This window comes from Dermochelys coriacea, chromosome 5 (genome assembly GCF_009764565.3).
Source record: "Dermochelys coriacea isolate rDerCor1 chromosome 5, rDerCor1.pri.v4, whole genome shotgun sequence".
Lineage (NCBI taxonomy): Eukaryota > Metazoa > Chordata > Testudines > Dermochelyidae > Dermochelys > Dermochelys coriacea.
Window position 1 is genome coordinate 132042642 of NC_050072.1, and position 13059 is coordinate 132055700.

Consider the following 13059-nt stretch of genomic DNA (forward strand, 5'->3'; position numbering starts at 1 on the left):
AGATTCCAAGGCCAGAAGGGACCAATGTGATCATCTAGTCTGACCTCCTGGCCACAGAACTTCTCCAAACTAAACCCCGGAGCAGATCTTTTAGAAAGAACAGCCAGTCTCTGCTTGAACCAGATCTTGCACCAGTCATTAACTGTCAGTTTTATAACAAATTGTGCATCTTATACCTCTTCCCTCAAGACGGTAGGAAATTTTGCCCACTTGCAATCCTGATGGTAAATTTTGCAATACGTGAAACTTGTCAATTGTCATGTCGCAATGCAAGGCCTTTTAACCGTGATAGAGCATGCTCATGAAGCTGGAAGCGAATGACCTTGCCAACGTCCGTGGTGTAAAATTCTTCTACAATGTTTCCCCCTCTACTTAAAGGAAGGAAAAACTATTTCTATGGGGGAAGTTGCCTTAAATAAGATGCCTATGAAAAATACCTCTCTTTTCAGTGCAGTATGAGGAGTACAATATTCTTAGAGATATCTTTTTGTTTGAACACCTGCATATGTTGAGTCCAGTCCAGGGATCCTTACCTAGACAACCTCTTATTGGGGTATGTGGTGTACGCTGAGGATTGGATTTTCAAAAGCACTCAGCATTTGTTTCGCTCTGCTCTCGCTGACAGTCAAACTCCTTCTGACTGCAGCCACAGCGGAACAAGGCCAATGCTTTTAAATATCCCACCTTTTAAGATGACAGAAAAATGACATTAGGATTTTAATCCATAGGTCTTTGTATGGAGCCACATTGAACCATCCATTGCAAAGCAAACGCGCCCCTTGAAATGAATGAGGACTTCTGCTTGAAATTGGATGGCGCAATCTAGCTTCTATTTTTTTCTTTTTCTATTGGTGCTTGCTTTGTTTAACATCTGATTTGCTCTATGTGCTTACCTGACTAAACTTAATTAAATCAATTGCTCAGTATGTGAGGTACAGCATAAGCTCTTGCCTTTCAGCCCCAGATATAATGTTTGAATGATTCTTCGGATCAGGCAAAGTTCTCTTTTTAATTGTATGGCTTGACCTATACTTGGCTGTAAAACAAACGTAATAGAAATGCTTCTTTATTGATTTTTCTGGCTACACTGAAATGGGCTCTCCCTGGTCTACTTCCAGAAGTGTCATTTTAAGATTTGTAGCATCTTAAGAAATGCCACTTTATGCTTCAGATCTACTGTATATAGAAAATGCTAGAATAAAATAAATAGGCTAGATTTTCAAAGTAGCCCAAGGTAGGTAGATAGGTGATCTACACCCACTGAATTTTAATGGGGTTATCAAAAATACCTCAGTGATTTAAAGACAGGCGTTCCATAGGCTTGTGCTCCTCAGTCCCTCGGAGTATTTCTGCACAACAAAAAGCCCCACAACAGTGAGTCTCAGAGTCCAGGTGACTCTTGGGCTTGTGTTGTGGGGGCTAAAAATTGCAGTGTAGATGTTTGGACTCAGAGCTCCGAGATCCTCCTCCATTGCCGGATTTCAGAGCTCCAGTCCGAGTGGGAAATCAACATTGCTATTTTCAGCACTGGTGCACAAGACCCAACAGCCCGAGTCAACTGACCTGGGCTCTGAGACTCGTGGCCTCTGGTGGTTTGTTTTTGTTTGTTTTTTTTTTTTTTTTTGAAATGTAGACATACCATCCATACTTGTAGGTGCCTAACCCCCCACAGGGAGTCTTGAGGATCTGGACCTTAGGTGCTTTTGAAACTCATGGCCTGGGCACCCAACAACTTGTTTAAAAATCCCAAGCATAGTTAGAAAAATTAAAAACAAATGAGAAAAAACCCTAAATAAATTATTTTTTTGTGTGGAAAAAATGAACTTGTGGTTCATGTCTGAGTCTCCATTTGAATTAATTTTGGAAAAGTGTAATTTAGCCTTTGCACTACTTTTTAAAAAAATAAATGTTCTAACACTTGTTAAAAGCACAGAAAATTTGGTTTTCAAAATAATAAATTAATGTTCATAATTACAAATCTAATACTCAGGTACAAAAGGACTGCACAGCCTAGAAAGGTATTTTAGCCTTTTGGTTGATACATGTAAGAGGCATTTTAAAAATAACTCACACTAATAAACCTTTTAAAATGCAGCATAAAATAAATACTAGAATGCTGTGCAGTCGAATCGCCTACCATTGTCCTGGGGATTTGCCAGGGTAACTCCCATGATAGACTATATGAATTATGTATGTACATTCTTTGTTCACTGATGTAAGAGAAGACCTATGTCTCTATTGGGGCTCCAAAATGTCCAGTGTGTGCTAACAGCTTTTTAGCCTATGTACTAATGGAAATCTAAACTGAGCAATCATGCAGTCTCTGAAATCTTTCAATGCTAGTGAGTGATCCATCAAATATAGTTCATATAGAACTGCCCTTAATCATAATGCTGTAGGATGCCAGCAAAAATTAATTATGAATAGTGAATGTGCATTAGAAATGTAAACCCCAGGCAATTTCCCTCCATTTTACATCTGACTTGGTTATAGCTGAAGGCACAAAATAAATATGCAACATACTTCGCACTTTCTCACTATTAAATAATAATTAATAGTTAACAAGACCATCCAAGAGGAAGTTTATGAAACTATGTCTCTAAGACCCCAATCCTACAGTGTGTGTGTGTCCAAAGGAGTCTACATGGCACATTTCTTCAGCCATTTAATCTGGCTCTGAAATATTTGATCTTTTGCACCTGTCCCCCATAAATAAGAAATGTCAAACAGCATCATTTATGTTCCCTTCCCCCCTTCTCTTTCTTCATGTAATTTTCTTCCTACTGAAATGTAAAATGTTTGGATAATAAAGGAAAAAAAGCCCTCACTCCTGTTTGGGTGTGTTCATTTGATATACCTGGAGCATGTAAACTTTTATTTTCCAAGGCAATTTATGTATATCCCTTTTATTTGGAAGGTTACTATCTTCATAAAGATTTTATAAAGCGATTGCTGTTTTAGTGCTGGGATTTATTTCTTTTAGCAAATAAAAAGCGAGACTTTTAAATGACAGGTTTCAGAGTAGCAGCCATGTTAGTCTGTATCCGCAAAAAGAAAAGGAGGACTTGTGGTACCTTAGAGACTAACAAATTTATTTGAAAGCTTATGCTCAAATAAATTTGTTAGTCTCTAAGGTGCCACAAGTGCTCCTTTTCTTTTTTTGAGACTTTTAAATGTATCTTTGTACTTCTTGTCAGCTACAACTCCATAGGACATCATTCGATATTAATTTCAGAACGCTCCTAAGTCTCAAATGCCCAAACATCAATGCCAACAAATCCAACAGAGTACTGCAATTGCTTTTGTTATCATTTTCATGCAACAGGCAGAGGCAATCAATATTAGGCCTAAGGCAATAAATCTAGTTACAGGTAAAAAAAATCAGAGGAAAGATGCAGCGACAAAGAAGCAGCACTGACTAAGCATGCTCCTATTGAGGCAGAGACAGAAAGGAAGTGGACGTACTGTAGAAGCTGGCCATTACGTAGTTTTGGCAGCGATCACCAGTAAATTCATTTGGGCACCTGAGAGGAAAAACAAAAAAATGGTAGAGAAAACAGAGAAAAGAGAAGAGGTGAATATACACTAAGAAAGAAGCTCCTTCAGTGTGAACTGATTTGACTTGGTGAGTTCACCTTCAGAAACTGAATCTTGGTTTAGCATGTCAAAATGGCTCAAGATGTTGAGAGCAGCCCACTTGCTTTGCAGAAGCCCCAAACCAATCTAGATCACAGTATATTTCAGGATGCAAAAAATTCACCATTCCAAATTTCCAAATCGCTTTTGTAAAGTAGTGTTTGCAAGGCAGCTAGGAAATGAAATCTGTACAACATTCATCTCAGTCTACATATTCCTTTAGGGTAACAATTTGCAGCATTTCACCAACCAAGAAAGTTGGCAGAGTGAAACAACAACAAAATTCTGCAGAGGATGAAAAGGATCCAGTTAAAAAAAGTCACACAAACTAGGAACATTTTTGATGCGATAATGCCATGGTGTACAGATTAATAATTAAGAGATTCAAGCCATAATCAGAATCAAAGGATGCCAATTCCAGCTGAACTGTGAAAACACCAAGTAATAGTGATTGTGTTGCTGTAGTTGGGGAGAAAGCAAAGTTCAGATTATTTTAACATACTTTCTTGGTTTTGGATTTTCATGGGCAGAGTGTCAGTACATCTTGCTCCAGTGAATCCAGGTTGGCACCTAAAGGGCAAAAATGTGATAAGCAATAGAACACCAAAACCACTGAACTATCAGACTGATAATTTTTTCCTATGGAACATGGAGAGTCTATAAATGACTTCAGGGGCGTGGGGGCCAGAAACTAATGAAAAAATATAATGAAAGAAAAAATGTGCCCTCGGAGGATTATCACTGTGTAAAATTAAAAAAAAATTTTATTCAAGAAAATCTGTGCAGTTTTAAAAAAAGTCAGCTCTAGTACAAATGGACTGCTCAATGTTCCTTCCTGAGACACTGATTACGGAACCACACCAAGTTTTTCCAATTAACGACATGGTGTTGGACAATAATTTTACATCCTTGCCTTCAACAATCATGTATATTGCAGGACCTATGGAAATTCTACGGACTTTGCTGTTTCTTTAATAGCACGCTCTACCTTCAAGCTCATGCTTTTCTTTCTTTTTTTTTTAAACACAGCTTTGTTCAAGGCAGCAGTTATGGTTAAACGTATTTGAGAAATGGAAAAGAGGCAGACCAAAAAACAACAAACAGGGAGGTAGATATAAGTAGCTTCCTCTCATCTCTTCAGGCACATGGAGCACACATCATAAGCCTTGGAAAAATGCAATATGAATTCCACTTTGGTTGTAACGAGGAACGTCTCTCCACCATGTTCTCCATGACCTCCTTTCTGCAGCTGCAGCCAGTTTTTCCTTCTTCCTCATTCTCCTGGACCTCAATGCAGCTTTTGACACTCCATTCTGTAAGGCCGGCATAGCTACGCAGGCTTCTCTGGTTTCCTTAGAACATGATTCTGATGGTCCTCTTATGGAGTCCCACAGAGCCATCTGCTTTTCTCCTACCTACCCACCCACTCCATTCTTGGTGTTCTACTAAGTTATCTGCCTTTTACCTTCATGCTAAATCAAGTTATGCTAGGTTTCAGAGTAGCAGCCGTGTTAGTCTGTATTCGCAAAAAGAAAAGGAGTACTTTTAGTCTCTAAGGTGCCACAAGTACTCCTTTTCTTTTCAAGTTATGCTGACACATTTAAATTAAGTTATATTTATGTCAAATTATGCTTTATTCTGTTTGTTTCTAAAGCACTTCATGAGCTTGTTCCAGCTTGCTTCTGGTCTCTCTCTCTCTCTCTCTCTCTCTCTAATTCGGGCCTCCCATTTGTACCTTCTTGCAATCTAAATTCAAGAGCATTCTGATCTGCAGCTGCATTCATCTAGAACAGTCTTCCCGTACCTCTTCAACCCATATCAGGTTTTCAGTTGCACTGAAATCTCATTTCTCCCTTGCCTGGCTTTTTAAAGTTCTCTCTCCCTCTGCTCACTATTATCTGTGGCATTAATTAACAATAAGGATGTTAACACACTGCACTTACATAGTAGTTGTATTTTTTAACCTTGTAAAGTGTTTTGGAATTTCATACAGAACATACTATACAAGATAAGCAGTGTTAAATACAAATGGATGCATCTTTGTCCAGATGCATTGCACAAGATTTACTTTCTTTCAATACAGGTACATTTTGAGTGTCTGAAGAGGTTTTTTCTAAACTGCTTGCTGTAGAGATGAATCTGTTTATCAAAGGAACAGATTTTAAGCTTTTCAAAGCAAGGATCCTGTCTTCTGATGTGTTTGTATAGCCTTAGCACATTAGGACCCTGATCCCAACAGGGATCCTTGAGCACTACCATAGATAAATACAATAAAGAATGAAATAATAAAGACAGAGGAAGGTTATGCCACTGGGCAGGGAAGTAGGTTGAATTTGGATTTGTATTAGCAAACTGGAAGAAACAAAACTGCAATAGAGTGTTTTATCCTGTTAATTTAATTCTTATTTTACACTAGGCTTTTACTGTTAAGTACCCATCCTCGTAGTAGTAGTAATGATACCGTGTTCTTCTACAGTGCTTTTTATCACTAAATCTCAGATTCAGGGCCGTTCATGCCTACTCTGGATTCCCATCTCCTGACTCAGGCCAAACTTCAAATGATGTCTATGAGCATTTTGGTGACTAAAAGGCTCAGGATCAGGCCCACGGTCACTGGCCTCTGGGGTCCGCTTGCTCCTTGTTCTGTTCCTGTTGTCAGCAGTGGGTGCAGCTGCATTGGTGTTGGCAATAATTTACGTGCTAGTGCATTTCCAGTCTGATCAGGGTCAGGCTTCTTGACACAGTGCTGGAAAACAATTTAGCTGTGTTTATACTGACACTTAAACTGTTGTCAACACTGGTGCAGTTGCCAACCATTGCAAACAAGGGATAAAGACTGGCCCAGTGTGGACAGAGGGTTGGATGACCATTTCCACTTCTGATTATTTGTGCATGTGAAAGGCATTTTATTGCAGACAACCAAAATTCAGTGCAGATTACAATTCTGCCTGTCAAACTGTCTCCTCTGGATTATACATGTATGAACAGGCAATATTTGAAAGCACCTTCTTATATTGTAATTTCTCCAACACTGTCACTAGTCATCACTCTATTTTTTGGTTACCCACATAGCATTTTCAATTCTTTCCTTTTATATATATATGGGCCGGTGTCCACGGTCAGTTACACCAGTGTAAATCAGAATAAGGTCAATGAAGATAAGAGCTGCTCTGGATTTACAATGGTATAACCGAGAAATTACTCTGGACCTGTATCTTCTCTACTGGCTAATTAGAGGCTATACCAACTATTTATTAAAGAAATTAGATGGCTTAAATCATCAGGACCATAGCCTTTTCCTGGATCCAATAAAAGAATAATATCTAAAAGTTTTTCTAATCCCTGATGATTTCTGTGTTTAGTGGTTTTTAATTTTGTAAAATGACTAGTCTCCATGTTTTGACTAACTATTAACATATTAATAGAAAAGATCAAGAACAAGTCTCTTTACTATAAGCAAATACGTAGTACAGGTAGGTAGCACAGGAATATTTTATCAACATTTACATGAATCACTGTAAGAACTGTGCCTTTAATTGCTTAGTTCAGAACTGTTAACACTATCCTGCCTCTTGACCCACTCAGACTTGGCAAACCTTTCAGTTAGCACTGTAATAAGCTTCCCTTTCCCCCCCTCAATTAACAGTTTTCTGGATCATCACATTAATTAATTCCTATTCTACCCATTCCATTTGCAAACAGGGATATAGAAAATTATAAAAATAAGAAATTCATTCTTTTGTTGTTAAGCAAGGTCAAGTAATGTCTCTCTGCTAGAAAGAAGCACTGTTTTCAACCACCAAAGCTATAGCATAAAATCACTTTTAGGGAATAATAGCAGCAAAGGAAACACAAATTGTGTGGTGTGTTACTAAGGAAATATCAAATTAGCGTAATCAAAAATGGGTTATGGAAAGACTGTTCCAAACAGGGCTTGAAAAAACATGAAGAATACTATATAGAGTCTTCTCCAAATAAAAGAGAGCTGCTAACCACTCTCCTTTTCACAACCCTGTTAAAATACCACATGGTCTGGCAATACTGGACTTCGGGTAAAATTTTCAAAAGCACCTCTGTGACTGAGAAGCCTAAGGCGTGAGCTACACCTAAAAATTATATTGCCTTTGTTACATTGCTCAGGGCTGCACAAAATGTTGCGCCCCGTGCAACACAGTTAGGTTGAACTAACCTCCATTATGGAGAAGGTTCGGTGAGCGGAAGAATTCTTCCATCACCCTAGCTACTGCCTCTCGGAGAGGTGGATTAACTACAGTGATGGAAAAACCTGTTTCCTCGATGAAGGACGCATCCACGGTAAGGCGCGACGGCAGCATAGCTGCAGCCCTGTTGCTGTGATACTGTAGAATAAACATGAGTCCCATTTTCAGAAGTGATGTAGGCACTTAGAAGCCTACGTTTATGTCTGCACTGCTGTCAGAGGTGTGACTGCCACTTGTAGACATACCAGCCTAGCTTTAATCTAGCTAGCAGGCTAAAAATAGCGGCGAAGACCTGGTGGCACAGCATCAGCCTGGGATGCACAAGGCTGCCTGGGACTGTAGGTGTGCACTCACGTTGCTATCCCATGCCAGGCTCTGTGCCACCCTGTCTTCACTGCTATAGTGAGCCAGGCTACCTAGCTGCAAGCTAGTATGGGTATGCCTACTCCAGCTGCAACCACATCTCCCATTGCACAGCAGACATATCCTAAGTCTTACTGAAAGCAAATGGGTATGTCTATAGCGGAAGAAAAGACCCATGGCATGGACATGGTTGGCTCAGGCTCACGGGGCTCAGGCTGTGGGGCTAAAAATTGCTGTATAGATATCTGGGCTTGGGCTGGAGCCTGGGCTTTGGGACCCTTTCCCCTTGTGGAGTCCCAGAGCTGGGCTCCAGCCCGAGCCCTTAGCCTGAGCCTGGTGAACTCAAACCAGGTGGCCCTGGCCAGCCATGGGTGTTCAATTGCTGTGTAGACATATCCAATGAGGTGTAGGCTTCCAAGGCCCAGATACTCAAAGGTGTGTAGGCGTCTAGCTCCCATGGGAGTTATGCATCTAAATACCTTTGAGGACCTGGGTCCAGGTACCTAAATCACTTTTCAAAATGACTCCTTTCTCATTTAGGCACTTTAAAAAGTTTTACCCAATGTCTCATTAAAAAAACTCTCCAAACTCTCTTTTTTCAGACTGAGATTATTCTGTTTGGTCCAGGATTGTAATTAGATTACACAAAAGAGAAATGTATACAACACTGTGCCACTGTAGATGTTGCTATATGCAACATTTCAGGTACAGTACATTGTAGATATATACATATCTCAGAAATAAATCCAGGTAACTAACAAACATCTCTAAAACAATCAATTCTTTCAAAATTTATACTAGTATCAGTGAAAACAAAATGTGACACAGTGTTAATTATTATACCTTCAGTTTTTTGGAAATCACTTTTGATTACACAACTTCTGACTTTAGCAATAGGAGACAGATTCACGGGGGCTTACATGACCAGAGACATTGCCTGGAAAATTCCATGGTTGTTGTGCATCTGAGTCACATTTTTTGATTCGTGATAAAAACAATTTAGAACAATGAGGCTCATGCTTTAAAAATTTTGTTTTTGCTCTCAACAGATGGAGCATATGGAAAATGTGAACTTGCTACCAAGGCAGAAACATGAAGAGCAAGTACCATCTTTCAAGTTTCTGATTCCATGGGCACATTCTGGAAAAAGATTTGTTATCACAGTAGAAGGAAGCAATATGTCCTTGACAGATATTTGTTTTAACAAACACTTAAAAATAGACATCCGTATCTTTAACCATGCAAGAAAATAATGCTATTTTGTTTCTTCAGATTTGCAGTATGTACCCAATAAAACACAATTCAGATTCTCATGTCACTGTATCGCAGAGACATGTGTCTTGTTTTGTTACAGTATAAACAGCTTCAGTGCTGGTAAATATCAAAGAGACATAGCAGAAGCATTGCAAACTAATTGTGAACTTAGCTCTCCTTTACAGTGAGCTCCCTTTCCACTGCTTTAGTATAAATAAAAATCAGACCCTGTGATTTTACATTGTAATGACTTCTCCAGATATTTCTTGTGCCACCCAGAAAAGTGCCCTGCACAAATTTTAGGGAGTTATTTTTGTTTTCACTCTGATTCTAGATTTTAACAGTTATTTTTTTTCTACATCAGAAAAAATCATTTAAGAGGGCCTGGGACATTTAACATAAAATAAAATTACAATAATAAATTGCAAACACTGTCAGATCTGGCAATTTCAAAAAGTGTCCTGAGATAGAGTGAAGAAGAGGTGACTCTAAATTCAACAGAGCAATACCAATGAATAGTAAAAATGTTATGCACACAGCAAATGTGTTATGTGCACAGCCATTGGGGCTGCTATGAAATGTTCTGAATGGGGTACGAGGAGGAAATGAAGAAGTGGAAGCACAGGAGCTGGTTTCTGGTAGGTTCCCAGGGGTGTAGTATTAAAATTGGGTCATCTTGCACTGCTCGGTTATGATGATCATGTAATTTTAGTGCAATTGTCCCAAAACAAAGTTGGTACTTTTACATTAAAGAAAATAGTTATAAACAGCGATAGAATAAATAGTCATGATTCCAGCAGCTGGGGAATTTGTGACAAAACAAATCTTGTTAATTGCAGGCAAGATCCATAGAAAAAGGCAAAATTGAAGTGAACAGAAAGTGTTTCACGAGCGTGCAGCCAGTATTTCCTGGAAGCAATTTCTATCTTCTCCTTTCCATGTGAAAGCAAGGTATCTCTCCACTCTCACTTTACATGAAGTTGCAGAAGAGCGATTATTGGGTTTTGATTTTTAGCCTTTATAACACTGAAAATTCATGTGATTACACCAGTTTGTGTATCATATTGACTAGCTTCTGCTGCCTCTCTTGAAAATGCCAATATTCTTACAGAGAAAAGTTCCCTTAAGGTTCAGTTTTTCAGGATACTGAACGCCATGTGTTTGAAGTCAGTGAGAATTTAGAGCACTCAGCTGCATCTGGCTCTGGTCTGTTATCAGCATCACTACAGCTCCAAAGGTACCTGTTGTACAATGTGCTATGGCAAGATGCAAAGCTTTATTTGAATTTATACTTTTCAGAGGGGTAGCCGTGTTAGTCTATTCCTTGTTGTTTGTATTTATACTGGATCTTCTGCAGAATAATGGGCTGATGTATGCTATGATTTGGATTTGTTTGTGATAGCGAAACTAGGCCTCGATTCAAGAAGGGTGCTCAGGCATGCATTTCAAGCTAAGAATGTGCTTGAGTGAATTCCTGAATACGGATCAATGTTAGCACATCCTTAAGTGCTTTCCCGAATCAAGGCTCTGTGTCTAAAACTCTGACATCCACTGATGAGTTCAGATGGCAATCTACATTGCTTATTACAAAATTGTGCATTTAACAAAGTAATAACTCCAGTTATTAATTTGACCTCATTAGACCCGGTGACTTTGTAGTCACCTAACTTCAAAACAAAACATCTTCTGGCAGCACTAAGTTTTCTAAATAATATTTCAATTGATCTTTAATACGTCATTTGTTTTACTACAAAATGTTAATAAAAATGAACTACTGTATGTGCTATACTGTATGCATGTGCTATATCGGACATAGTTATTCCACAATATATCTTTTCATTATCTGGGGTATATTTAATCGGTGATACCTGTCCTCTAAGATCTAACAGCCACGATTTCAAATAATAGTTATCTCAGGGGTATCCAAATGCCAGCTGGGCACATAGCACTATCTGTATTATGAAACCATCTGTGGAGTTTTAATAACTATTGTGTGAGCTATCTATAGGCTTGGCTTCATTGCAACAGTGAGTACACTTGAATTATTCCACTAGTCTAGACTAGCCTCTCAAGTGAGACCAATCACACTATGAAACAACACTCCAGCTATACAGAGTGATGGGATTAGCAGCACAGTGATTGGATTAGCAGTTGATGAGTTTTTGTAACTCGAGCTATTGCATCCCCACTGCATTATTAACTCAAGGGTGTCAAGCGGCTTCTCTGCTCTGTGCAAGAGCTAGAGAGATTAAAGCTAGTTTGAGTATGTTTACATGAGCTGCAATAACACACCGTGATTGAAGTATCGACAAACCCAAAGTGTCAGCACCACTCAGGTTTCAACCCCTTCCCTCATTCCCCACCCCCCAAATAGGCTAGCTAGCTCAAGTATAGAGCACCACTTAACTTGAGCTAAAGATTCTGTATAGAGATGGGAGTCAGGTTGGGGCAAAACTCAAGTTATACCTTGAGTTAACACTGCAATGAACACGAGCCCTGTTACACAGGGGTCATTCTCAATAGCTAGAGAGTTTTCATACCAACTCTGCCACACAAAGGTGAAGATGTATCTAATGCTTCTGTTAAATATCTGCTGGGCCATTTGTGGGAGAGAGAACTGTTCAGATATTAAAGCAATTACTTTGAGAAAAATTACACAAGAAACATGGTGGCTCCACTGAAATAAGCCAAAGGCTTCTTACCTGCACAAATATCTGGGGGGGTTTGGAAGGTCTTTGACCATGTAACACTCTCCCCCATTGACACAGAAGGCTTTCTGCTTTATGTCACATTTTGTGAGATGACTTGTCCCAGTAGTCGATGTAGAAGTGGCTGGAAGAGAGAAGAGAGAAACTACAATTCAAGATGGTTTGGTTCTTTACTGAACAGTCTTTGGATTTTAATACAATTTAGGCATGTGTGTGGAAGAGACATGGGGTAGGGAAGAATTGGTGATTCTTGTGAGCTATCTGCATGTGGCCTCCTAGAATTAATCTGAGTCATGGAAAACAATAGTTAGCGGAGGCAGTATTGTGCTGACCAACTTAAAGAGCACAAAGAATTCTTAGACATGCTCCGTGCACATGAACTGGGAGAGTTTAAAATTCCATACTGCAACCCATCAAGCACCTGTAAATTCTATCGGAGCTCAAGAACATTTCATTAAAAGGACTGTGTAATTTATCTATGAAATTACTTCAATTGCAGTAAGTCTATTGTGATAAGATCTTCGGAGCAAGGATTGTCAGTCACTATAGGTTTGCAAGGCCCTCGATTGGTTGTCCTCTAAGTGCTACCACAATATACATGTTAAATAATAAATATTAATAATACTACATAATGTGATATTATGACATTCCGGTATATAATCCAAACTAGTGAGGGGCTGGGTCACCTTTGCCCTGCACTCTTGGGTGCCTTATAATGCTTTGCTGATATAGCTCCCAGTGGGCTGCTCACAAACAGCCTTCAAGCATGCAGGTCACTCCTCCCCCCCGTCTCCCCACCCCGAGTGTCTGTGTATGGCTGCAGCCTGCCAGCCACACACAAGTCACATTCTGACTTCTACCACCTGGCTACCACTTGC

The 13059-nt window shown here is 39.3% G+C and overlaps 1 protein-coding gene across 15 annotated transcripts in view; it reads right to left on the reverse strand.

Moving 5' to 3' along the window:
- The window catches only part of NRG1 (neuregulin 1), a 761379-nt gene that overhangs the window by 28481 nt on the left and 719839 nt on the right, over nucleotides 1-13059 (reverse strand). For 10 of the 15 annotated variants that reach the window (XM_043514729.1, XM_038403301.2, XM_038403295.2 and 7 more), the window contains 2 exons: nucleotides 12176-12305; nucleotides 3466-3524 (listed from right to left, as the gene is read on the reverse strand). In XM_043514729.1, the coding sequence (XP_043370664.1) occupies nucleotides 3466-3524; nucleotides 12176-12305 (189 nt within the window). Of the gene's footprint in view, nucleotides 1-3280; nucleotides 3525-4138; nucleotides 4207-12175; nucleotides 12306-13059 lie in introns of those variants that run through there. The other 5 variants (XM_038403306.2, XM_038403304.2, XM_043514726.1 and 2 more) reach the window with 3 other exon arrangements.